Here is a 27,093-nt window from a genome sequence, read left to right as displayed (position 1 = left end):
GCTGTGCACTATTCCTGCTTTACGTTGGCTGAGTGCATTAAGCAAAAATGCTTGGGGAATTTGAAGGCAATTAGTCTGCTTTTTGAAAACACTTACCACTCCATATCCAACAGCCCCGCAGGCGGCTCCTACAGTAACTGGACAGAACCCAGCTGGCAGTGCAACAAAGCAGAGAGCAGATACATACAGGAGCACAGACCAGAGCAATTCAGGCCAAACCCGCTACAAGACTGTATGAAATCACTTGAGTTAGGCCTTTCATGGTTACCTGCTCACAGGAGTTACTTTACGAATGGACCAGACCCAAGCACAAGAGATTTACCCACTGAGAGATGGATATGTAGGAGTAAGGGCTGTGGCTTCAGAGATGGACTGAGTATTTATGTCTGAAGGGTTCCTGTGAATGACTGAATTTCATCAGTGACGTGAAACAGCGCCACTAGGTGGGGCAGTTAGCACAACAGAAGCATGCAAAGAAGTTTGCATGTGTTTGTTTGCTTTTTTTTTTCTTAAAACAAGGCAGCAATTTCAGGAACTGCCCATCACCTAGAGGTAACGTAGGATATCTAGGGCGTAAAGTTAGTATTGATTTTCCACACATTCAAAGACAGTGCAGAGACCCCTGCAATGGAAAGAATCTAATCTGAAGCGCAGTGATGGGCAGTTAAGTGACAGTATGCGGCAGATACAGTGGCGTCCTATAGTTCTCCCTAGCTGGAAGGCACCGGGCAGACAATTAAGAAGAAATAAACATCACTCTGCTTGTTTTCCCCCAGTACAGAAGCTGTTTGGGAGGCTCGTCCTCTAGCCATTTACTCCTTCTGCTGCTAGGGTCACTACTAAAAATCAGACTTTGTTTCTGGTTCAAGTGATGCATTTCATGGGTGGAAAGAAAACTGCAAAGAAAGAAAGCAAGAAAGAGAGATCTGGTCTCTGCCGCTCCCAAGGCCCTAAAGGCACATATACCTGGAGTCAGGAGGGGGTTGCTGACAGTAGCCACCAACAAAACTTTATCAGCTTTGTGCTCCCTGGAGGTCTGACTAGAGCATTCCTGAAGTGGAAACTGGAGAAACAGCCCTTACTCCTAGTTATGCTCAGCTGACACTTCTTCCCATCTCACCTACCCCTTGCTGTAAAAATGACCCTCAGCTAAGACTCTGATCGCGCAAACACACAGGAGTAGGCTTTAGCACATTAGTAGTCCCATTGACTTCACCAGGAATATTGCATGCATAAAGTTAAACATGTGTGGGTATATAAAGGATCAGGGCCTAAACTGGTAAAGGCTCTGGGTTATCCTTTAGGATTGTCTGCTGAAGGTCAAGCTAATACCAGCTATAACAATAAAAACCACAAACTATAACTAATATCAACTTTATTAACTTCAGTAAACGAAAATTATAGCAACCTATGCAACCATATTTAATATATAGTATAATGATCATCTCTGCATTTAAACTCAGACAAGAACAGCCATTGCAGCTTTCCCCCGACCTGTCCCCATAATATATCATTCAGAAGAATCAAAAAGCAATGATATATTGATATAATGTATCAAAGCAGTGCAGGTGCTCTCAAGCGCTCTCTACCTTGAGGCTGATGAAAAATAATGATTTAGGAAGTCCCACTGAATTGAGAAACTTGTTTAAAATTCGTAGGGGCCAATTTCCATTGCCCTGCCCCTTCAGCAGTCATTTAAACTGCACACAGTGGGAGTGAAACGCTCCCAGTCTGAATGAGCACATTTCACAGCGGTAAATGTTGGCACAAGGTGATGAAGAATCAGACCTGCATTTTATCAGATGGGAAGGAAATAAGTAAATCTACAGATGCACATTCAGCAGTGGGTCAGTGGCAAATGGAAGGTGCTTGACGAACGACACACAGTTCAAAAGGCGGCTATGGTTCTTGTGGTTATATCTGTCCTAGGAGAGTCAGTTCTCTTGGTTGGGAAAACCACCTTAGTTGCCTCTTCCCCACCCCACCTTATTTTTGATACTAAACCAATTATGCAGACAGAACCAATTGCATTGTTAATGGTGTGTTAGGGCACCTAGAAATATGAATTTTTATTATTATTTAAATCTAAATGCATAAATAAGAATTGCAGGAGATAAGAGACCAAATTCTGCTCTTTGGATTTGCACCAGAGGAAGTGAATAGAGTTTAAAACACAGGGTTTGTGGCATGTTAATGAGCCTTGATTAACAGCCAATCTTAGTGTAGCGGAGCGCCTCCCTCCCCCGCCAGTTGGTACCTTTCTTCAATGCGAACCCAGAGGTCGTTAAACTGGCGCAGCCTTTGCTTCTTCTGTTGCTTCTTCTTCTTCTTCTTCTTGTATTTCCTGTCCACTTTCTCCAGCAGGTCGACACGCTCGGGCAGCAGCAGGTGGGGCAGAAGCTCCTCTTCCTCTTTCTGAGGATGCGGCGGGCGGTGCAGCTCCTGGGCAATCACATAGGGGGTGTACGCCGGTGAGGATGATGAGAAGGTTGACCAGGTTTTTTGATTCTTCCCACTGGGGGGAAAGGAAACCAGAATGTTTGGAACGCCCTTGAGTGGGGGTCTTGGTCCAGCCCCATGGCAACTGAGATGCTATGCAGCCTCCTGATCCCCTACGTCAACAAATATTTCCCCCTGGAAGTTCTGCTGGTTTAAATCTTATCATCTACCCATCCTCTGTTCCCATCCCCCCCGCCCCATGTCACACCTCGGGTCAAGCAGAGTCTTTTCAGTTCAGAGGGCCTAAGGAAAGAGTGTTTCCGGCACCGACCAATGCACAGGCTGAGCTCAGGAGGAAAAAATCATTCAAGGATAACATAATGCACTTAGCTGACTACATTACCAAAACACTGCTGCTGAGAGGCACTGAGTGCCTGCTGAAGTCAGACTGGCAGATACGCACCATTTCTCAGAATCAGGCCAAAAAATGATAGATTCTAAGGCCAGAAAAGACCATGATGCTCATCTGATCTGACCTCCTCCATAGCATGGCTCAGAGAATTTCACCCTGTTATTCCTGCATCCGGCCCAGCTTGAGGTGGAATGATCGGTTATAAAGGCAGCCAGTCTGGGGGCAGGCTGGCACTTAAAACACTGCAGCGGTGCAGCTGCACTGCTGTAGTGCTTAAGTGAAAACGCTCCTACACCGACAGGAGAGTTTCTACCCTTGGCGTAGTTAATCCACCTCCTCGAGAGGAGGGAGCTCTGTCTCCCATCAACGCAGCACTGTTTACGCATGGGGTTAGGTTGGTGTAATCGCATTGGTCGGGGTGTGGATTTTTCACACCCCGAGCTATGCAGTTATACCGATATCAGTCCGTCGTGTAGACCTGGCCTAGGTTTAAAGGCTCCAAAGGATGGACAATTTACCACATAAGCGGAATTATCCTCACCGTTACAAATCTGCATCTTGTAAACAAGCGATCTAGCGATGAAATGCTCTATATGTCATTAGCAATCCCTGGAGCCATGCAGGACCTCAGAGATGGGACAAACAGAAGAAGAGAATGCATTTGAGATGGTCTATAACTGGCCTTTTAATGAAGAGCTTGATACAGCTTCTGATAGAACCTTAGTTACAGGGTTAATTCACACTCATGGCCATGCTGCTGTTTCTACTGGGGAATCTAAACACCAGTTAGGGTGACTAGATATCCCGATTTTATAGGGACAGTCCCAATTTTTGGGTCTTTTTCTTATATAGGCTCCTATTACCCCCCACCCCCGTCCCGATTTTTCACACTTGCTGGCTGGTCACCCTAACACCAGTTCTGAAGTACTCACTGGCAGCTAGGAAAGATGGTCCAATGGTCAGGGCACAGGCTTAACAGCTGGAAGACCAGCATGCAGTTCCCTGCTCTCCCACAGACTTCCGGGTGACCTTGGCAAGTCACTCAGTCTCTCGTTGCTCTGTTCCCCACCTGTCAAAAGAGATAACTGCCCTGCCCTACCTCGCAGGTGCGTGCTGATGAGAAACACATAGAAGCCTGTGAGATGTTCAGGTACTACAGTAAGGGACCCCTATGGGATGGAGAGTTTTAATGGGAGATAAGGAGTACTTGTGGCACCTTAGAGACTAACCAATTTATTTGAGCATGAGCTCTAAGGTGCCACAAGTACTCCTTTTCTTTTTGCGAATACAGACTAACACGGCTGTTACTCTGAAACCTGTCATTAATGGGAGATGTGTGTCAGGTCAGCCTGCCACTTGGTGGCAGCAGATCCCATGGATTCAGGGGGGATCTAGGCCAACCCTAGTGGATGGTGACATCATTTTGAAGGCCCCTAGGATAACAAAGCTGAAGCATGCTGCAGAGAGGAGACACTTGCAGGTAGGCCAAGTGCTGGGGCAAGGAAGGTTCTTTCCCCCTCAAGGCTGGCTCTGGGGAGCACAGGGACCACTGCCTCCTCCAAAAAGCAGCTGGGGGAGAAATGGGGCTCTGGGCCTGCTGCTCCTCCTCTAACCCTGGCTGCCATAGGCGGTGGGTGTAAAAGGCCTGCCCTGGTGTACTGCAGCTGCTGGACACTGGTTGTGCAGTTTGCACGGGAAGTTTTGCTTATTATTATGCACCATGCAGGTTCCAGGGCAGCTGAGGAGGCAGTATGTGCTACTCAGCTTCTCAGGTTCACCAGTAACCTCCCTGGACCCAGGTTCTTCGAGAAGAGACAAGCTTTTCCCATGGGGCGGCTTGGGGTCTCAGGAGGGGAGGCACGGCAAGGCTGGGGTGGCTTCTGCCGGCCCAGGGGTCTTCTGGGTGGGGGGAGGGAGCAGGATTCCTCCAGCCGCAAGGGGGCGAGGGGTTCAGGTCACAGTGGGGTGACCTCGGGCAGAATTGGTGGGGCCGGGGGGCTAGCCTCTTCAAAGGGGGGCTCCATGCTGGCGGCGGAGTAGGAGCTAGTACAACCAGGGAAGCAATCTGCCTCATCTCAAGCAGACACTATCTGCCTGGTGCCCCTTTTGGGGCACTGCAGCTCTGCATCATGCCTGATACAGGGAAGTAGCTTTAAAGCTACAACCCAATCCTTGATGTCTGTAAGAAAGAGTACTTTCCCTCAAGTGGAGCCCAACCAAATTCCTCTTAAGCACCTGGATGATCTATCTTATTAACGGCATTCCATTCAAAGCTGGAGCACAACCTGAATACCTGAGTGATCTGGAGGTTAACTTATAGCATGAGGAGAAGCAGCAGACAGGCTGGACACGGTCTTTGGCTGAAATTACTCAAGATAGTTAAAGTCCAAAGCAGACTGCGAAGAGTTACAAAACTGGGTGACTGAGCAAGAAAATGGCAGATGAAATTCAATATTTATAAAAAGAAAAGGAGGACTTGTGGCACCTTAGAGACTAACCAATTTATTTGAGCATAAGCTTTTGTGAGCTACAGCTTACTTCACAGATGAAGTGAGCTGTAGCTCACGAAAGCTCATGCTCAAATAAATTGGTTAGTCTCTAAGGTGCCACAAGTACTCCTTTTCTTTTTGCAAATAAAGACTAACACGGCTGTTACTCTGAAACCAATATTTATAAATGCACAGTAATGCATATTAGAAAACATAATCCCAAGTATACATATAAAATGATAGGGTTTACACTGTTACCACTCAAGAAAGAGATCTTGGAGTCATCATGGATAGTTCTCTGAAAACATCCACTCAATGTGCAGCAGCAGCCAAAAAAAGCTAACAGAATGTTGAGAACCATTAGGAAAGGGATAGATAATAAGACAGATAATATAATGCTACTATATAAATCTATGGTATGCCCACACCTTGAATATTGCATGCAGTTTTGGTTGCTTCATCTCAAAAAAGATATATTGGAACTGGAAAAAGTAGGAAGAATAGCAACAAAAATTATTAGGGTCTGTAACAGGAGGAGAGATTAAAAAGACTGGCACTGTTCATCTTGGAAAAGAGACAACTGAAGGAGGATATGATAGAGATCAATAAAACCATGAATGGTGTGGAGAAAGTGAATAAGGAAGTGTTATTTACCCCTTCACACAACACATGAATCAGAGGTCACACAATGAAAGTAACAGGCAGCAGGTTTAAAGCAAATATAAGAATGTACTTCATCGCACAGTCAACCTGTGGAATTCATTTCCAGGGGATGCTCTGAAGGCCAAAACAGTAACTGGGTTCAAAAAAGAACTAGATAAGTTCATGGAGGATCAGTCCATCAATGGCTATTAGCCAGGACAATCAGGAATGCAATCCCATGCTTTGGCTGTTCCTAAACCTCTGACTGCTAGAAGCTGAGACTAGAGGAGAAGGGACGGATCACTCGATAATTGCCCTGTTCTGTTCACTCCCTCTGAAACATCTGGCAATGGCCACTGTCAGAAGACAGGATACTGGGCTAGAAGGACCATTGGTCTGACCCAGGATAGCTGTTCTTGTGTTTTTAAATATAAAAGGAAGAAAGTGAGCAAAAAAATGTTGCTTTCACCAGCTGTACCCTGGGAGTACAATGAGTGTTTCCCTTCTCCTGCTGCAACGGCAGTCAGGCTCCCAGAGAGGAGATGGGCTGATTTCAGTGAGAGTTTGGAGTTTCCAGACTGGTCTGGTCACTGAACCTGAACTCTGTGATGGAATTTAAAACAAGTTTCAATCAAACAGATCAAAGGCGAGAGGATGTGGAATGGAATGTGAGTCCCCATTGGAAGGGGAGAATGAAATTAGGAGTGAATTTACAGTCATTTCCCTAAGAAAACTGAGAACTGAACCCTGATCCAAGATGACTGAGAGGACAGAGGCAGTGCCAAGAAATGAGACCGTTTGGGACCGTGAAGGAGAAGGCACTCTGAAGAACGAGCTCAGATAGAGACATTTAATACAGGGCTGGGTTTGAAATGCAAACAGATTCTGAGCTATTCTTCCCTTTTCAAGCACTACAGTGCCCTGGTTCCCTCCACTCCAGTCTTGCCTGCCCTTTTCTCAGCTTCTTATAGCATCACCTCTGTGTCCTGGGTATGGTACAAACTTGCTGAGCTCTTCCACTTTTAATTCCCCCTTACAGACCCACTGCTACTGTGCTGCCTTCAGCAACCTGAGTGGACCTGTGTAGAAACCCGTTTACTGTTGTCCTTCCCCCAACCTCTGTCATTCCATCTGTCCTGAAACTGTGAGCAAGGAGCGCCCCTTTGTGAGGGTTTAAAAAGCCCCTAGTGTTTCATGGGCACTGCCACAAACACATCACAATGAGATTTAGGAATCCAATCCCTTGGTGAGTGTAGGAAGTGCCTGTTCAAATAGCACAGGGCACCTGTTTTATTCTTTGTGCACACACATCATCCTCGCATTTTTAGAGTGACCTGGTTAATAGAGGTGCGGATCTCAGGGCATTTGATACTTTCTGCAGTAAATCTGTAGGCGAGCCTTTGAATGGCAGCAGGTCCCACACCCAGAGGGACCCAGGGATAGTCAGAGGCATGGAGACATGGCGCATTCCCCTCCCCTCGTGCCAGGTCACCCCGGCAGAACTCTCCTTGAGCACAGCAGCTGCAGAGGAGAGCGGGAGTCGCAATCATTACGGCTGTGATTGTATGATGAATATTTTATGAAATACATATTCAGCCTAAAATCAGGAATAACATTTAAAAGCTCAAAATAGACACACAGGGAGCTTAATTCAATTCAGGGCACTATATATAAAACTGTCCTCGGTGCTCTCTGCTGTGGGGCTGGAGCACAGTCTCTCTTCTCCTTGCCCTTCGCTAGGGCGGGAGCCCTGCCTCCCCCTCCATGCTCCAGTTCCTGGCCTCTCAACTCCCAGCCTGCATATAGTGTCCCCCTCAAAGGAACAGAAGCCCTTGCTGCAGCTGGCTCTGTCGTTTCCTCCCAGAGTTGTGAGCTCAACTCACTCGGTCTTCTGTCTGCCCCCAGCTGGTTCCCCATCCAAGGGAAAAGCATGCGCGCACACAAAGTGAGCAAGTGTGCAAGTCAGGGCTTCGGCTCCTGTATGTTCCCTTTGCACAATGATGGTGGCGCGAAGGGGACCTCAGGTTGCCCTAAGAGGGAAGCTGAGGATGCTGCCACTACACAATATCACAACTCTGGAGGGCAGGCTGTTTATGTGCACCTCAATTTATCCTCCCCCTCCTCTCTTTTTCCCCCTCACCTGACAGCCTTTCACTCTGCTCTGTTCCCCGTGCTGCAGATTGGCTTCCTTTCTGTTTCACTCTGAAGCGTTTGCTTCAGCCAGTGGCTGTTCTTCTACTCTCTTACGTTCATCTTCCCATTTTACAATAAAGTTTCAAGTGACTTTAGGGCCAATGAACAGTGCCAGACTGAGACGCCAAGATACTTCCCCATAAGTCTCCCCTGACCTGGAGGGATAGGACATAAAGCTATAAGGGACATTTCACTCCCCATGTTCATGCAGGTCTTTTACAGTGAGACAGCCTCCTAGGATGTAGAAGCCCTTTACACCAACATTCCACACAAAGATGGACTACAAGCCGTCAGGAACAGTATCCCCGATAATGTCACGGCAAACCTGGTGGATGAACTTTGTGACTTTGTCCTCACCCATAACTATTTCACAGTTGGGGACAATGTATACCTTCAAATCAGCGGCACTGCTATGGGTACCCGAATGGCCCCACAGTATGCCAACATTTTTATGGATGACTTAGAACAACGCTTCCTCAACTCTTGTCCCCTAATGCCCCTACTCCACTTGCGCTACATTGATGACATCTTCATCATCTGGACCCATGGAAAAGAAGCCCTTGAGGAATTCCACCATGATTTCAACAATTTCCATCCCACCATCAACCTCAGCCTGGACCAGTCCACACAAGAGATCCACTTCCTGGACACTACAGTGCTAATAAGCGATGATCACATAAACACCACTCTATACCGGAAACCTACTGACCGCTATTCGTACCTACATGCCTCCAGCTTTCATCCAGACCACACCACACGATCCATTGTCTACAGCCAAGCTCTACGATACAACTGCATTTGCTCCAACCCCTCAGACAGAGACAAACACCTACAAGATCTCGATCAAGCGTTCTTACAACTACAATACCCACCTGCTGAAGTGAAGAAACAGACTGACAGAGCCAGAAGAGTACCCAGAAGTCACCTACTACAGGACAGGCCCAACAAAGAAAATAACAGAACGCCACTAGCCATCACCTTCAGCCCCCAACTAAAACCTCTCCAACGCATCATCAAGGATCTACAACCTATCCTGAAGGACGACCCATCACTCTCACAGATCTTGGGAGACAGGCCAGTCCTTGCTTACAGACAGCCCCCCAACCTGAAGCAAATACTCACCAGCAACCACACACCAGAACCACTAACTCAGGAACCTATCCTTGCAACAAAGCCCGTTGCCAACTGTGTCCACATATCTATTCAGGGGACACCATCATAGGGCCTAATCACATCAGCCACGCTATCAGAGGCTCGTTCACCTGCACATCTACCAATGTGATATATGCCATCATGGGCCAGCAATGCCCCTCTGCCATGTACATTGGCCAAACTGGACAGTCTCTACGTAAAAGAATAAATGGACACAAATCAGATGTCAAGAATTATAACATTCAAAAACCAGTCGGAGAACACTTCAGTCTCTTTGGTCACTCGATTACAGACCTAAAAGTTGCAATTCTTCAACAAAAATACTTCCAAAACAGACTCCAACGAGACACTGCTGAATTGGAGTTAATTTGCAAACTGGATACAATTAACTTAGGCTTGAACAAAGACTGGGAGTGGATGGGTCATTACACAAAGTAAAACTATTTCCCCATGTTTATTTCCCCGCCCACCCACCCCCCACTGTTCCTCAGATGTTCTTGACAACTGCTGGAAATGGTTCACCTTGATTATCACTACAAAAGGTTCCCCCCCCACCCCCTCCCCGGCTCTCCTGCTGGTAATAGCTCACCTTACCTGATCATTCTCGTTACAGTGTGTATGGTAACACCCATTGTTTCATGTTCTCTATGTATATAAATCTCCCCACTGTATTTTCCACTGAATGCATCCAATGAAGTGGTAATAGCTCACGAAAGCTTATGCTCAAATAAATTTGTTAGTCTCTAAGGTGCCACAAGTACTCCTTTTCTTCCTCCTAGGATAATGGGCATGGGAATGTGCTTACATGTCCACTGGGGCTGGGCTGAGATCATATGTCAGAGTGTGCCATCATCTCGGAATTACTTTTGACCATTTACCGACCTACAGGCCTGTTAGTTTGACCTCAATTGTATGCAAGGACTCGGAACAAATTTTGAAAGAGAAAGTAGTTAAGGATGTAGAGGTTAATGGTAAGTTGGGATAAAATACAACATGGTTTTACAAAAGGTAGATCGTGCTAGCCCAACCTGATTTCCCTTTCTTTGAGAAGATACCTGATTTTTTTAGACAAAGGAAATGCAGTAAATCTAATCTACCTGGATTTTAGTAAGGCACTTGATACAGGTCCACATGGGAAATTATTAAATTGGAGAAGATGGGGATTAATAGAGAACTGAAAGGTGGATAAGGAACCGGTTAAAGGGAAGACTACAACAGGTCATGCTGAAAGGTGAACTGTCATGCTGGAGGGAGATTATTAGTGGAGTTCCTCAGGGATTGGTCTTGGGACCAGTCTTATTTAACATTTTCATTTGTGCCCTTGGCACAAAAAGTAGGAGTGTACTAATAAAATTTGCGGGTGACACAAAGTCGGGAGGTATTGCCAATACGGAGGAGGACCGGAATATCATACAAGAAGACATGGATGACCCTGTAAACTGGAGTAATAGAAATGGGATGAAATTTAATAGTGCAAGGTCATGCATTTAGGGACTAACAACAAGAATTTTTGCTATAAGCTGGGGATGTATTAGTTGGAAGTGACAGAGCAAAGGAAAGACCTGACTGTATTGGTTGATCACAGGATGACTGAGCCGCCAATATGATGCAGCCATGAAAAAGGCTAATGCAATCCTAGGATGCAACAGTCGAGGTATTTCCAGTAGAGACAGGGAAGTGTTGTTACCATTATACAAGGCCCTGGTGAGACCTCATCTGGAATAGTGTGTGCAATTCTGGGCTTCCTTGTTTAACGAGAGATGAGTTCAAACTGGAACAGGTGCAGTGAAGGGCTGCTAGGATGATCCGAGGAATGGAAAACCTACCTTATGAGAGGAGACTCAAAAAGCTTGGCTTGTTTAGCCTAACCAATAGAAGGCTGAAGGGAGATATGATTGCTCTCTATAGATACATCAGAGGGAGAAATACCAGGGAGGAAGAGAAGTTATTTAAGTTAAGCACCAATGTGGACACAAGAACAAATAAACAGGCCATCAACAAGTGTAGCCTTGAAGTTAGACAAAGCTTTCTAACCATTAGAGGAGTGAAGTTCTGGAACAGCCTCTCACAGGGAGCAGTGGGGGCAAAAAAAAAAAAAAAAAAACAACAGAAAACCCTCCATTGGTTTCAAGACTGAGTTTGATAAGTTTATGGAGGGGACAGTATGATGAGTCACGGTAGCTGACCAGTGACTACTTACAGCAAATACCCTAAATGGCCAGTGATGGGACACTAGTTGGGGAGGGCTCTGAGTTACTACAGAGAATTCTTTCCCAGATGTCTGCCTGGTGGGACTTGCCCACTTGCTCAGAGTCTAACGTCTGTTTGGAGTCGGGAAGGAATTTTCCCCCAGCTCAGATTGGCATAGACCCTAGGGGATTTTCACCTTTCTCTGCAGCATGGGGCCCGGGTCATTTGCAGGTTTAAACTAGTGTAAATAGTTGATTCTCTGCAACTTGAAGTCTTTAACTCATGATTGGAGGACTTCAGTAACTCAGCCTGAGGTCTATTACAGGAGTGGTGGGTGAGGTTCTGTGGCCTGCAATGTGCTGGAGGTCAGACTGATGGTCACTTCTGACCTTAAAGTCTATTAGTCTAAACAGGTTCAAGCCAGTGACCGAGAGGTCAAAGCCTCTGTATCCCATTACTAGGCCTCTGAGCTATCCTGTCATGAGCCTCAAAACCATCCCAAGAGGGATTTTCCTTCCTTTGCTTTTCATTCCATTGTAAACTCATTTCCCATCTTAACCCTGCTTTGAAATAGTCCTAGATGGCTATTCCCAACATTTTAACAGAGCCATTTATCTTCATTTTTTTCTCTGAATACAGGATTCATCTCCATCTCCCTGATCACCTTTCTCATTCAGCAGGTTTCAGTCACAGCCCACCAAGGGCTTCATTCCCGGCTCTCACACTGCACATCATGAAATGCAGCAAGTTCTGATTTTAGGGGGAGGTTTTCAAAGGTACAAATGGGAGTTAATTAGGCACTGAACTTTCCCTGACTGTCAGTGGGAGTTAGGGGCCTGTGTCTTTGACACCCACCCTCGCCTCCTTCAATGTATAAAATACTATGGGTGAAACCCTGGCCCCATTCCAGGCAAGGGGAGTTTTGCCATGGATTTCAGTGGGCTCAAGATTTCACTCTGTGACTTTTCTTTAGGCTTTGTTTTTATTCCCATCTCTAGGCCATGTGAAGTGGGGTTTAGGATGGCATGAGCTCTCTTTTTCTGGAGCATAAGAAGTTGCTAAGGCAGTTGTAAAGAATGATTGGCCAAAAGGCTCTCATCAAACAAAAACCTCATTTCCCCAGACTTTTCATCCTTCTAGGAAACGTTTTTAAACCATGCACTTTTTCTTTGAAAAAAGAAGTGATTCAAGTATTAGATTCTGATTGGCTATTATGGATCATCATAGAGGGCTCGCCTACACAGGGAGCTACCCAGTGGTGTTCAGATCCTATGGTGATGAGTGCAGTACAAGAACCTCTAGAGAACAGAATACTGCTGACATTAGGGCTATGGCAAGGCATGTGGCTGAACCCATGTGGAGCCTGGTTTAAAAGCAAGTGTAGACTATGACAAAGCATGTTCAGCACCATGTGAGAAGCCAAGGTTAAAATGTAGCCCGACAAGGAGCTTACATTCCTTGTGGTAACAGTCAACACCAGTGAAAGGATTCAAGGAGGAAGGTGACGTGGTCAGGAGGAAAGGAAGTGACTTCATTTATATTATTTGTATGACCGTAGTGCCTAGGAGTTCCTACCATGGAACCCTACCATGTGCTGGGTACTGTAGAAACACAGAACAAAAAGATGGTCCCAGCCCCAGCGAGCCCCTTTAGTAGAGGTGTTTGGGAAGGCGGTTTGGAGAGTGTGGTGCTCAGAAAAGGAACGCTGACAATAATGAAGGCAGAGGTATGTGGTGGGGAAGGAGATATAAAGGGAAATATTACAGTAGTCAAAGTGAAAGATGAACAAAATGCGAACCAAGGTTTTAGCAGTAAGAATACAAGGGAACAGGCTTATTTTAGATACTAGGCCCAAACATGGGATTTAGCGAGCACCTGTATGTGGGGCAGGGGAGAGAGAGCAATGGAAGATAGGGCCCAGGTGGCAAGCCAAGCAGGGAGAATAAGGAAATGATCAGTTGTGACAGAGAAAGGAGGCAGAGCAGGGAGATCAGAAATCTGGAGTTTGGGATATTGGCAGGAAGTCCAGGAGGAGATGGCTGAGACAGAGGGAGATGCAAGGCTAGACTGAGGGGGAGATGTAGAAGTTCTCTGGTAACTGAAACCACGGCAGAACACCTGAGAGAGAGCACTGAGGGAGACCAAGGTGAGCTCAGGAGAAAACCTTGAAGACTATCCATAGGTAGGAGTGAAGGCAGGATGAGGAGCCACCAGGCAGGATGAAGAAAAAGAGTGCTCAGCAAGGAGAACCAGAATAGACAAGTGTCCTAGTCTAAAATGGAGGATAAAATGGAGGAAGAGAGAGTGATCAATGGTATTGGTGGCAGCAGACAGCTTGGGAACAAGAATACAGCTTAGCACAAAGAGTGTTAGGGAGGATGCTGGTGAGGCCGGCTCTGAAGTGGAGAGGCTGGAAGTCAGATTGGAAAGGTCAAGGAGAGCGTTGCACAAGGAGTCAAGGCAGAGCAGACTCAGGGGGTTTAGAGAGAATACAGGGGGTGAGTTGGCAGGTAGGGAAGGGACAAGGGAAGACTTTTCAAGCTAAGTGATACGACACTGTACTTGTGTACAGGGGGGAAAGAGCCAAAGGGGAGGGACTGGTTGAACACACAAGAGAGGGAAGGAATGGGAGAAGGGTCCCAGGAGCACAGGCCCTAGGGGAAGATGTGCCAAGCTGGGGTCGGGGTGGGGAAAAAGGGGCTATAAAACAGAAAAACTAGCAGCCCTTCCCTTTAGCCCTTCCCTTTTTGTGCTACACTACAACAAGTCAGCTTGTCCACCCAAACAGGTTTAACTTGCTGTTCATAAATACTTGCTAACTCAAGGCTTTAAAAGTTATGGGAAAAACATGTCCAAGTCAATACGAAAGAGCAACCTGTCAAGTGTCATGCATGCTGCGTTTCCAAATTAGCTCCCAGAAGATAAACAGAGCAAAGGAATTGTACCGGGAAATAGCAAAGAAGAGCAGTCTATCTATTTCCACGGTATCTCTATAGTCGTCTACAGCTTATCTATCTCAATGGCTTATCAAATATGATAAAAACATGTATATATTACTTGTTGATGGGTTGTCCAGCAGGAGTGTGTTCTACCTCATACCCTTCTCTTCCCAAAACATCAATCACTGTGTTGTTGCCCATGAAATGACCTGCAGTTAAGAAAAAAAATTAGAAACTTTGGAGCAAATCAAACAAGAATAGCAATAACCATCCTCACCCCTCCCAAAGAAAAACGCTCCTCGACAATCCACCATAGCCACACTTCTAGGAGCAGAAGATCTGTCAGAGCAACTGGTTTCCATTTCTCTTCTATGAGGTCTCGAAAAAGTACATGATATACCAAATTATTGGAGAAGCGTCAATACCGGTTATTTGGGTGGTGCCAGAATGTTCTCATTGGGTCATTCGGAAGTTCCCTGCTGCTAATCACCACCAGTATGCCACTATGGTAAATAAATGTTTCTGTCCTCACATTTCTCCTGTAGATTCAACTGGATAAAGTACCCTTCACTTCCTATCCCAAACTGTTCCCAGGTGTTCCTGCACATTGTTACACAGGCAGGGATGCTGGAACCATTTGTATAGTGGGGGTGCAGAGAGCCATTGAACGAAACTGTAAACCCTGTATACGATGGAAAGCACTTCAAGCCAGGGGTGCTGCCACACTCCCAGCACCCCTAATTCCAGCACCTGTGTGAACAGGTACTGCCTTCTGACCTCATAACAGATGAGATCATTCAGAGATATAAAGTTACACTGGTATCAATGTGGAGCAACAGCATTTACTTCAGTACACATAACCAAAGGCGCTAAATATCAAGTCATAAACCTTTTGTTGTGATTATTAAATTAAGAGTCATCCCACTGTGGTGAATGAAAAATAGCTCTGGACTTTGGTGAGACACTGCCCTGGCCTGGCTAGAATTCAATCTCTCACTTCCTTTAAAATAAGCAATTAGAGACAGATATTCACCTATAACTTCAGCAAAAATCCACTAAACTTTGGAGAGGATTTAGCTGGCTCTGGCATAATTCTGTCAGTGATTTATAAGTCCACTCCATTTTCAACCAGATGTGTATGCTGCTTTGCCTGTATGCTGACATCATAATGAATTAATTATGACAGTCTATTATAATAAACGCTGACCAGCATGGGAAAAGAAAATCCTCTCCAGGACTTGTGACTTCAAGACTTGTGATTGTGACTTTAGGTTTGTTTTCATACCTCATCAGACAGAGATTCTGGGAAACAGACTGAGACACAGGAAGTACAGCACAAACTTTCAAAGCTGTATCCTGTTCTGTCATTTACCAGCCTGCTATTAAATAAAATTATAATTTGTAGCGAACTCCCTTCCTCCTGCAGAAGCACTTGGTGTTAAAATTATCACAAGCAGTTAGAGAAAGTACGCCAATCAAAAACACCCTCCTAAATGCATAGGAATAAAACTAACCAAGAGGGTCAGATTAAAAATAATGTATAGAGAAATGGGGTTTAAGGTATATTCCCCAAAATGGGTATGGGGTACTGAGATAGATGTCCAGGAGCGGCAAGTCCCACACCCCCAGGCTCACTATAGTAGATTACCTCCCAGCTGGGGAGAAATGATATCATCTGTAAAGAATGGTGTGGTCTGAGCTCCGATACTTGACAGGCTGGGGTCTGAAGAAAGGTCACCAAAAGGATTTTAAAAATCAAACAGTGCCAGCTCAACTGGCATTTGCTGGCAAGCAGGCAAGGCGGGCCTAACGAGGGAACACACACCAGGATGTGTTCTGACCAAGTTGCAAGCTGCCCCGCTAGACCGGGAGTGACTATAATCAAGCCTATGATCACTAAAGCATGAGTTGCTGTTGCAAGATCAGACTGGGATATATAAGCAGCCTGCGCAAAGTGCTCATCTGGAATAAAACAAGAGACCACATTTGTGATGTACTCTGTCGGACACATGGCTTTCCATGGAAGCGGAGTGATCAAAAGCCATACCAAGGTTCTTAACCTTTATTTCATTATCAGCCATCTATGTTTTTAAAACAGGAGCACTTACCTTAGGCGTTAAAAATATCAGGTTCTCAGACATTTCAATAACAAGCTGTATTTCCTGTGTTCTAATCTATATCACATTGTCAAAATGGCAACTCCCTATCTGAGTTTTAATTATTCTTTTTCCTAACCGCAATTTTGGTTTGTTGGAACTGCAGTAAAGAAAAAGGAACCCTGACGCATATACTATGGGACCGACAGGCAGGCAGGCAGCTGTGGAAAAAGGTGGACACAAGAGTGAAAATAGCCCTTGACTTCAGCAACCAATCCTCATCTGAAAATTATATCGTAGGTTATGGCCCGATTACGCTGGGTTTCACTCCACCACAAAGCCTTTGGTTTTTGAGGGCTGCAGTGATTACCAAGTGCGTGATTTTACAAAAATGGAGGAGTAGGCTTATGCCCAGAATAGAGCAGTGGTATTCGGACCTGTCTGAGTTTGCAGCTAAAGAAAGATTAGCTTATCCACGTGGAGAGCAAGTATAGGAATTCAAAGAAATCTGATACCTAATAGGTGTCATGACATTTGGCTTAAAAATGCTGAGGTAGCTCAAATAATGCCAGACTTCCATTAACTTCACCTCTCTGCTTTTTTCCCTCCCTCTTCCCACCCTCCACCTCAGCCTCCTCCTTCCCTCTTTTTCCTATTTGTGTATGATTATGTTATTGTTACCCCCACCCTGACATGTTATGTCTGTGTAATAGTGTCTGATTTTGTACTGCCTGGTCTTGAACCTTTGACAAGTTGTAAAGTTGCACAATTGCATACTTGTATTGGATATCCGGTGAAATGTGCAGTGTTAGGTAACATAGACAAGCTGTAAGGCATTTTCCTTTTTGTAATTTTTATTGTTTATGAACATTACAAAAAATAATAATCGTGATTTAGGCTGCCATTCAGGAAAGCAGTCAAGCAACTGTTTAAGTACCACTGAAACCAAGCACATGCTTAAGTGATTTCCTGAATCAGGTCCTTACTCTTCTTTGTAATTTGATGGCGTGATAAGAACATTTTTTATATTACACTGAAATTTGCTTTTAAGAAAATGATTTAGGACCTGAGACAAAGTGCACTGAAGTCAATGGGAGTCTTTGCACTGACATCAATGAGCAGATGGACAATGATTTCTCTCTCTACTGTCAGAGAGAAAACATGTGCTAATAAATCTCGGCAAAAGAGAAACGGAACAAAAAAAATGTATATGTGAAAACACAACTGTGCTCATAAACATGCCCAGACATGTGATGAGGCCTTCAAAAACTCATTTCACAACAGTTACAACCACCAGAAGTCAACACCACTACCACCCAGCTGTTCATGTGTCATGCATAAGAGATATTGTTATATTGTTTGTTTATGCAACATTCAAAAGAGTGCCAGACACTCTGCACTACAAAGAGAAAGAGAAGGCCTGTGCCCCGAGGAGCTTACAAACTCATTCTAGATGTGCTATTGCGTGCGAAAGTAGCAAACAAGAGAGAGGATGAAGGAGGAGGGCCGCAGCCACAGGATCTCATGGATATTCGGGATAGCTCCTCTATTTAGAACTGGTAAAGTTGTCATTAGTTACTACTTTGTTTCTGTTCTGGGAACACATACAGTCCAAGCCCCCTCTACAGTAAGAGCCTTGGTTATATATACCAGATCTATCTACTCACAGAAAGCAACTATAAACAACAAGAGAGGGGATTCACCCTCCCAAGGTTTAAGATCAAACAGTCGTGCTGTATGAGAGAATGAGTCCATAGAAGCATGACAGGGAGTAGGCCTCTTTCACCTGTTTTCTATTTTGGCCTAACACACTTGAATGCCCCCAAAAGAAAAGCCCCAGGCCCTTGTCCCATCAGAAAGCCTACTTCTTTCTTTCTGTACACAGCTCTCCATTATCCTCATACCACTAGGTGAAGTGATGCATTTGAGAGGTCAATTTACTCTGGCAGGGGGTGGGGAGCCATGAATCTCTATTCTTCTGTGTTCAGACTCAAAAGGGAACTGAGGAGCTGTTGTGTGCACCAGCTCAGCCATACTCTCTACTGGAGAGTAAATAAAACCAAGCCTTTAATCTGTACTGAAAGGAAGTGGAGTGCAGGGATTGTGATAGGCAATATGCTCAAATAACAAAGCTGTCTGACCAACATGCACTTACAAACCAGTTAAAGCATTGGCCCCTGAATTTCAAATCTTCCTAACATCCCTCTCAAATGTTCTGCATTATGTGATTCTATTGGGCAAGGGGTTTTGGTTGGGTCAGTTTCTTTATTTTTTGTAATATCCTAAGTGACACAATTCTTCACACATGCTCAATTTCTCCGGTCTGCAGCCTTTACTGCCTTGAACACACACAGAGGTGTTCTATTCTTTATAATTAAGTCAAGAATATCTTTTTCATCAGGGGACTGCTGAACCCAACTCAAACCATTGTGAATTTGGACATTTGTAAAATTCTAGCCAAGCGAATGAGGAAGTGCCAGACGGTAGCAGTTTCACTAGTGTTCCAGAATTTGTCTCTTAATTATTAAATGTCGCAAGAATGCATTTTGTAGATGATGCCGCTGTCAGAATTTCAACAAAACATTCTATCTGATGCTGATAGATCAATAATTTGATCAGCCCTTTCTTTTAAAGTCCATGTAAAAAAGAAACTAAAACTTGAATTCCATGTAATTTTGTGTGTATTTCTTTAGCAGAAATATCTCAGCACTTTTCCCTCAAACTCCCGCATAACCCATAACTTACAAATTGTTCCACAATAACAAACCGGTGGATATATATGGGTGAACAAAAATGTTTATCGGGAAATGCATTTTAGATCGATGTCCCCTGAGTAGTGGTAAGAACAGCTGTAGCATGTGATTGTGGTGATGCAACCACAGAGTGATGCAACTGGTCCTAACCGCTGGGATATCCTAAGTCAGGATGTTTATTTCTCTGACTTGGTTAGGAACATTCAGATGGCTTTTGTGGGCTAGCAATTTATGGATTGCGAAAACAAGCCATTATAAATATCTTAGACAAACAAGTCTTCTAATTTTTTAGAAACATCTAGGAAAGGAGGGAGAATCTGTAACCACTTTTCCTAAAATGCTCCTGAAACGTAAAACATTTTAAAATAATAGGAAGTACATCCAGAACAGTAGCCATGACAGCTACAGATATGCCCAGGATGAAACCTGGTTAACTGGATTAAGCTTACTCGTATGATCAAGCCTGACCCTCCTTTATGTACTTTCCACCTCACAGACTATGTCCTGTGAGCATGAAGCATAGCTCTTGGCTCCATTTTTCAGACAGCTGAGAGATATGAACAACAGCAACTCACCCTCTGCTTGCTTCCCTTCAGAGTTTCATTCACCCACCAAATCAATCATCAAGGCACCGATAGCTGAAGAGTCCTTTCCTCCCAACAGCTGGTGAAGGTGCGAGGAAGGGCCCTGAACTGCCAGCAACCCAAAGCAACACAAACACAAGGAGAAATTCCAGGCAGATCAGGTCCATGGGGGAGATGTAGGAAGGCATCACACGGGTTAGTCCCGCAGATTGGTCACTCAGCTCACAGAGCACAGGGTTTGGCACTTGTAGCAGAAAGTTTGCATTTTTTAAATCCAGGAGAAGGCACACCGCTGAACGACTTGGACAGTGCAAAATACAGCATTGTATTCCCTTGAGATCACTACATGAGGTGGAACCTGAACTTCTGGGCTGGTCTCTACCACAGGCTCATGTTTTCCCAAATGACTTCCCTGCAGAGTGGGGTGCAGCAGGGAAGAAGTAATAAAAATGGAACCTAAGCATGGCCTCCTGGAAGGGAGTAATCTCAAGATGCAGTTTCCAGGACCAATGCGGAGAAGATATACACCAAAGCAAGGCCGAGGAGCTCTTCTCCAGGAGGGGATGGCGATTGTAGACAAGCATGCCTTCATGTAAGGGACTTCCAAAAGCAGAGGTTCCTCTGTCAATACCAATCTCTGCTTTTCCCTGAAAGGAGCTGGACTGGATGAAGCATGATAACCTGGAGCAGGGAAAAGGATTGTAGGAGTGTGTCCCCGGATAGCTTCATCTACCATTAACGATCTTGCAAAAAAGACTGGCCACAAAACAGCTGATCCTCTGGGAGGCAAGAGTGACCTGCATGGGATTACCCTCCTATTCTATATCAACAAAACCTGGCAAGCCATAACAGAGACAGGCTACAGCAGAAACAATCCCTGATGTAATAAGTTGCATATGCTTTTTACCGAGCTTAACTTGGGTAGTGTCCAGCGCACACTTGGAAAAGATTTCCCATTTGTCTTGGCATCATCAGCCATTCTACCCAGACTGTCCTGAACTACAGAGATGGTATCTTGCTACCCACTGGGCAGAGATGGAAGAATCAGCCTCATAAAATGAATTGGATGAAAGAAATGTTGCCATGTGACTGCGACGGGGAAGAGGGGCTTAAGCAAAGGATCCAATGGAGGGAGGACTAGCTCTGGTCCAGGTTGCCTCCATACTGGCCTGAAGTGTCACCCTGTTAGTGCAAGGAATCCCAGTGCATGGGCTTGCATAGGGCCACAGACCCGTTTATTTCCACCCATGGGAGCTCGTCAGGGTATGTTTGTGTAAGAGTTAGGATGTAGTGCGCAAAGTAATTTAACCCCCAAATTACTAAAATTATAGCCTGGAGAAACAAAGATCAGGAAAACTGAATTATTGTTCCCTGTGATACAAATTCAAGGATGTGTGAACCCACAGTCTATCAACACAGGCGCTTTTTGTGCCTAAGGGATGCCATAACTCAGCACTAAGTTATTAACCATGCATAATTTAGTATACAAAGAAAAGAAGCAAAAACTGGCAATAAAGGAATTAGTGCTGTTACGGCTTCGTCTGCTGCACCTTTCCGGAGGCACACCTCCAACAGACGTTACAGCTCCTATAAGCATGAGAGCCATTTCCTGTATTCTGCTCTCTAGGTGAGCTAAACTCAAAATTAATTATTCCCAAACTCAGTAGGTGGATCCTGTGCAATTAACCAACCTCCTAGATTCTCCAAACAATGTACTGATTGCAAAGGGAAGTCTGGTAAAAGGAATAGGATTCATCTTCCTTTAAACTAAACCTGTGGGGTTTTTTAAATAGAAAGGACGACCTGGCTAAGTCCAATGAAATTCAGAAACTGAAGAAGAGCTTTAATTCAGTTAAAGAAACCACTTGAAGAGTATTCATGCCTTTTAATCCATCAACTTGTTTTGAACAGTGGTTTAAGACAGGCAAATGATTGAAAACTAATAATCTTAAAGTTAAATCCCACATCTATTTTCCAGACATATGTTATCCAACTAGTCAGTGTTTAAACATCATAAGCTGTTAATAAACCTTAAGTTACGATAACAGTTCAACAGCCAACCAAAGTCAATGGTGGTGACAGAGTTAACCTAGCGTGTGGCGGTGGTGTGGCCGGGTGTGGGCACCAACATTTGCAAAGCCATGCTGGAGCTGAGGGATTGTTCCTGGCTCTTGAGCTTGTTGCTGGTCTTTGCTTTATGCTGAAGCTTCTTCTGTTGCTGCAAGTTTCTCATGTCATTTTGCAGCGTCTGTCCTTTGTTGAGGAGCAAGATCCTTTCTCTAAGCTGTTTGTCCACATGCAAAAGTTGTACAGCTCTAACTATACCTGTCTAGTTAAAGTGCACAGCCCCCTACCTAATACACCAGTTCTATCAGTATAAAGGTGCTTTATATACTATTCCTGTTCAGGAAGGAAAATAACTGCATCTACACTGGGGTTGTACTGGTATAACTATTCCAGTTAAAAAGAAAAAAAAAATCACAACCCTAACTGAAAGTAATTCCAGGCCTCAATTTATAGGAGCTACTTTACTTCTCACCTAATTTACTGAAAGCAGAGAACACATTTTCAAAGACCGGAGGGACCCAGGTATCAGTGTTTGTCACTTCTCCATTGTCTCACTTCCTTATCGACAAGATTCAGTTGCTTTTTCAGTTAATACCTCTCTAGCAGGACTTGTGGACTCTGGTCAAAGTTGTTTATTAACTTCTATTCCTCAACAAGAAGTTCTCAGAGTCTCTCTCTGAAGTTACTTTCAAAACATTTTCATGTATTCGGTCCATTTCCTGAAATATGGAAGTTCCATACATTTATAAAAATGCTTCTTTTTCCAATGACCAAAGCCACATTTTACAGTCAAGTCTTTTTGCTGCTTTGATATAATACTTTCAGGGCCAGATTTTCAAGAAAGGTCTCAGTACCCAACAGCTCCCAGTTAGGCACGTAAATGAAGGTACCCAGATTTTCAAACACTCAGTTCCCAGTGTTTTCAGTGGGGGAATTCACGGTTATTCCCAACAGGTTCTGAGAGTTCTGGCCTTTAAGTTTATACTGTTAAGATGCTCTTTTGAAATGTAGCTACTTCCATTCAACAACCTGCCTGGATTCTCCTGGTCTTCTCCTAAATTTGGGAACGTGATGTGCCATCCATCTGCAGGTACGCAAGATGCCTTCAGGCAACTGGGTGACAAGTGGAAAAAAGAAAAAGTGCAAGACAAATAAAATCTCACCAGGTCCCACAATCTCCATTTAGTTCAGCTGAGTATAGGGCTGGGCTCTGGGCTCACAGGTCTTTTAGAGCCTTTTTCAGAGCCTTCTCACAAACTGGCCTGATTAAAGTGTGGGGGGAGGAGCGGGGATAGACTGCCAGGAAGCACCATACTCTAAAGAATCTAATCCTGCCAGAAAGGAAAGACTTGGGAAGAATTCATTACAGGAAAAATACAAATCTGGCGTAACCAGCTGGAAGAGTTGTTTCCATCAATCCAAAGCCCACTGAAGTCAATGGAACAACTATTTAGATTAGAGATTAGAGCTGCATTTAAAGCCTTCCTTTTCCATGTTGTCATGCTTCTGCAGAAGCAGACCAAGGTCACATGGCTTTTTTGCCACCATATTGCATTTCTTCTTCTTCGTCATCATCATCAAGGCAAATCCCAAAGGAATATATTCCTCGTGCAGATCGAGTGCGTTCTGGATTGATCTCCAGCTAGACTGGGTAGGACTGAGCAACAGTGGTGTTGGACTCTGCTGGGGAGGTTAATTAGTTTTTGTTATACTTATGTTGTTGCGGAGTTATTTGATTTGATCTTGGGGTAACTAACAGATCTGCTTATTGGGTGTAATTTTAACAGTGTATCAAAGGCATCCAAGGCATTGCCTGGACTCTTGTTTATTGCAAAGTAATAAAAACCCTAATAAATAAATAAATGTATTCTCTATACTCTGACATCCCTAAAGTATACACTTCGTATATACTTGTTTCACTGAAAGAGTTAAAGAAATCCTCAAATGCATGGCCTGTGTTTTCTACTAGCAGGGTGAAAAAAAAATGACATTTTATTCTTTTACATTTTTTCCCATGCAAACAACTAATGCATAGGCAATTGCTGGCATTCAGATGGGCGGATTTGGCAGTCTTTCTATATTTACTTAGACTGTGGTTCACTTATTTGAATAGGAAACTTTCTCGGAATTGTTGTGCTTAAGGCCTTGTACACTATAGAGGATGCAGTTACATATTATTTCCAAAATTGATTTAATAAAGCTGCAATTCCCCTAATCCAAAACATAATCATAAATCATATCAAGCTGCCTTTCTACCCAGCAGTCTCTGTGGATAGATTTAGATCCCTTGGCAAATGTGTGGGTCACTTATTTCAAAACAAGTCTTAAACGTTGAATGCCTGACAACTAAGTAAATCATGGCTTGAAGGAAGATTTTCCTGAGTAAATATAAATTAAAAAAAACCTTTCCATTCTGGCAGGTTGCCTATCAATGCTGTATCTGCACTGGCATTTTGCTGGAAATCTAGCTGCAGCTGCGCCAGCCCTAACAGTGATGGAGGTATTAGTGTAAACTGGCTGGTCATGCTTTTATCACCATGACAGCAAGACCAGCAGCATTAGGAAACATGGTGGTAAAAACACCTATGCACTGTTTTGCATAAGTGTTCTCATGACTGGAGAGAGCTGTGTTGGTGGTAGCCCAGTGGTGGGAGATTTCCAGAGAAAGGGCTTTGGGGACATGTCTACACTAGCTTTTTTTAGAAACAATCTCCCACCACCTTCTACTAACGAGGGAACTCTAGCACAGACAAGGAGCTGCCAGCTGACCACCATCGAGATCTGCTCTCTGCAACTCTCTCTCTCTTCTGACTTACCTTATTTTGAAGATTCCACGGATACCTCGGAAGGGGTATTTGTGCACACTCAAACTTCAACTGTGTATATTTGTCATAGACTCCAGGCTGAGTGCCCTTCATGCGACCCGTGGGGCTTTGGAAATGATTCCCGCTTCCACAGACTACATCCCCATTGGAGCCTGTCATTATGATAATCCTATCAGTCAATAATTCAAATCAGTCTTCTCTTTCGGGGCCGAGTGTGTTTCTTGAATGTCTTTATACTCTGCATCTCTTGGCTTTTCCAGTAACCGACTGCGTGAGTTTAGCACCCTTTGCACAAAGTAGCTCTGGCTGCATTCCCTATTTACTCCTGGAGTCCCCGGTCTGATTATTTAGACTGTAGGCGGGAATTTCAAAAGTGCCTAAGCAAATTACCCTACTAACTCCAGTTGACCTTCAAAGGGAATCAGGCTCCCAACTTGCCTAGGTAACTGAAAATCCTACCGTCTGTTCCTTAGGGTTTTTTAAAACCTCCCTATAAGTACGACAAATGTATCCTGGCCTTGAATTCTTTTTTTTGTTTTACAAAGATTTCTGCTGGCTCACGTCATCAATCTCCTCTGTCCCGCAGACTGTAAACCCAGTCACAATTACGACTTTCACTTTTAATTAAGATTTGTCAGGCTTCTTGCCCTAAACTGTATCTTTTTCAAAACAATAAACAAATCATAAGAACTGATACTAATTAACATTTCTATTGCAGTAATGCCTAGAGGCCAGTCTGGGTGGGACCCCATTGTTCTAGGTGCTGGACAAATATACAGGACATGACAATTCCTGCCCCACAGAGTTGACCATCTAAAATTCCCATGGCATGATGTAGAGTCTTGCACACTGATGGGGTCTGACAAATGCCTTATGGTCATATTTAAAGCCCAGTGAAGTCAGTGGGAGCCTTTCCATTGACTCCAGTAGGCACTGGCTCAGTCCCTTAAACAGTAGCATGTCATCTCTCTTTCTAACCAAGTCCCTCTCCTATTACAGTCTAGCACCTATTTACCAGTTGTGCACTTGGTCAGTGACAATCCCTCTTTTGTGATAACCTACAAACCTTCTCCCTGATCACGACTGCTCCTTTCAGTACACATGTCTTAGATGGTGCTGGACTGTCTGTGAATTAATTTTAATTTAGAGCATATTAAGTCACAAAGCAGGAAAACTAGTAAGACCTGGTGTTTCTGAGATGTTAAGTCTCTAACGACTTGCTGAATTGTTAATTCAGACATTGGCTAATCGGGCTGTTCATACCAATTCCCCTTTCTGGGCGGTCTGTAAAAACAAAAACAAAACAAAAACTTAGGGAAAGAAAACAGCATTCCCTGGAGGTTTACTGTCATACAAATCTGCGTCATAGTAAGTGAACAGCTTCATTATTTCCTTCAGTAATTGGTTGATTTTTTTTCTTTTGGTAACAGAAGAAATGTTGACCATAGCCCTTCTTTTTGTAGCCTTACTGACAGTTTGCCAACATTCAGTCTGTGTTAATAGCTTCAGAATAATACAGCCCTTGTTTTTTCAGTAGGAACATGATCTGGGGCCTGTACTGCTTTCTGGATGATCTACAGTGGCGTTATTGAACTTCTTTAAGCCAAGGGCTGATGAGAAGAGCAAAGACATACACCCAAATACAAAGATGATCCACTGGCTAAAGGCACAAGTATGTGACTTGGGACACCTGCATTCAATTCTCTGCTCCGCCAGAGGCTTCCTGTGTGCTCTTGAGCACGTCACTTACCCTCTCTCTGTACCTCAGTTCCCCAGGGGGATAACAGCCCTGCCTTTTCTCGCTTGGGTGCTGTGAGAATACATATGTGAATGTGACAGTGCTCAGATGTAGCCAGATAAGTACCACAGAAAGACATGACAATGGGACACTTTCCAAATTGGCCCCTGTACAGAGTGAGTGAGTGTCCGTCCCTGGGGAAGAGAAGAAACAACGCAAATGGCTTGGAAACTTCCAGCAGGCGGGGCATAGAAAGTATGCTGGAAACACTGAGAAAGGTTTGACTGGTGTGTGGAGAGTGAGAAGCAGCAGTGTACTTCCTGCAGGCTGCGTGCAAAGTGTCTGTTGTGACCTAGAGCTCAACAGGCGCAGGGTTGGATATTTCCCACAGCATCATTTCCTTGCAGAAGTACAAGAGCTCTTCCCCCATGGGCGAGGAAGAAGAGGGATTTGAGAAGAGAAAGTGCAGTGGGGGGAATGGAGAAGGGAGCATGTCAATTGAAAGGGAGAGCGAGGGGAATGGTGAAGTGAAGGAAGGAGAAGAAAGGGATGAAGGGAAGAGCAAAGATGTCTT

The 27,093-nt window shown here is 44.4% G+C and overlaps 1 protein-coding gene across 1 annotated transcript in view; it reads right to left on the bottom strand.

The window, feature by feature from the left end:
- The window catches only part of TRABD2A (TraB domain containing 2A), a 110,983-nt gene that overhangs the window by 1,662 nt on the left and 82,228 nt on the right, over nt 1-27,093 (bottom strand). The window contains exons 5-6 of the mRNA XM_084629441.1: nt 14,575-14,665; nt 2,258-2,515 (exon numbers count right to left, since the gene is read on the bottom strand). Coding sequence (XP_084485567.1) covers nt 2,258-2,515; nt 14,575-14,665 — 349 coding nt within the window. The remainder of the gene's footprint in view (nt 1-2,257; nt 2,516-14,574; nt 14,666-27,093) is intronic.

Source organism: Lepidochelys olivacea, assembly GCF_965140295.1.
Source record: "Lepidochelys olivacea isolate rLepOli2 genome assembly, chromosome: 5".
Taxonomy (NCBI): domain Eukaryota; kingdom Metazoa; phylum Chordata; order Testudines; family Cheloniidae; genus Lepidochelys; species Lepidochelys olivacea.
This window is presented reverse-complemented; position numbering and strand designations above follow the sequence as displayed.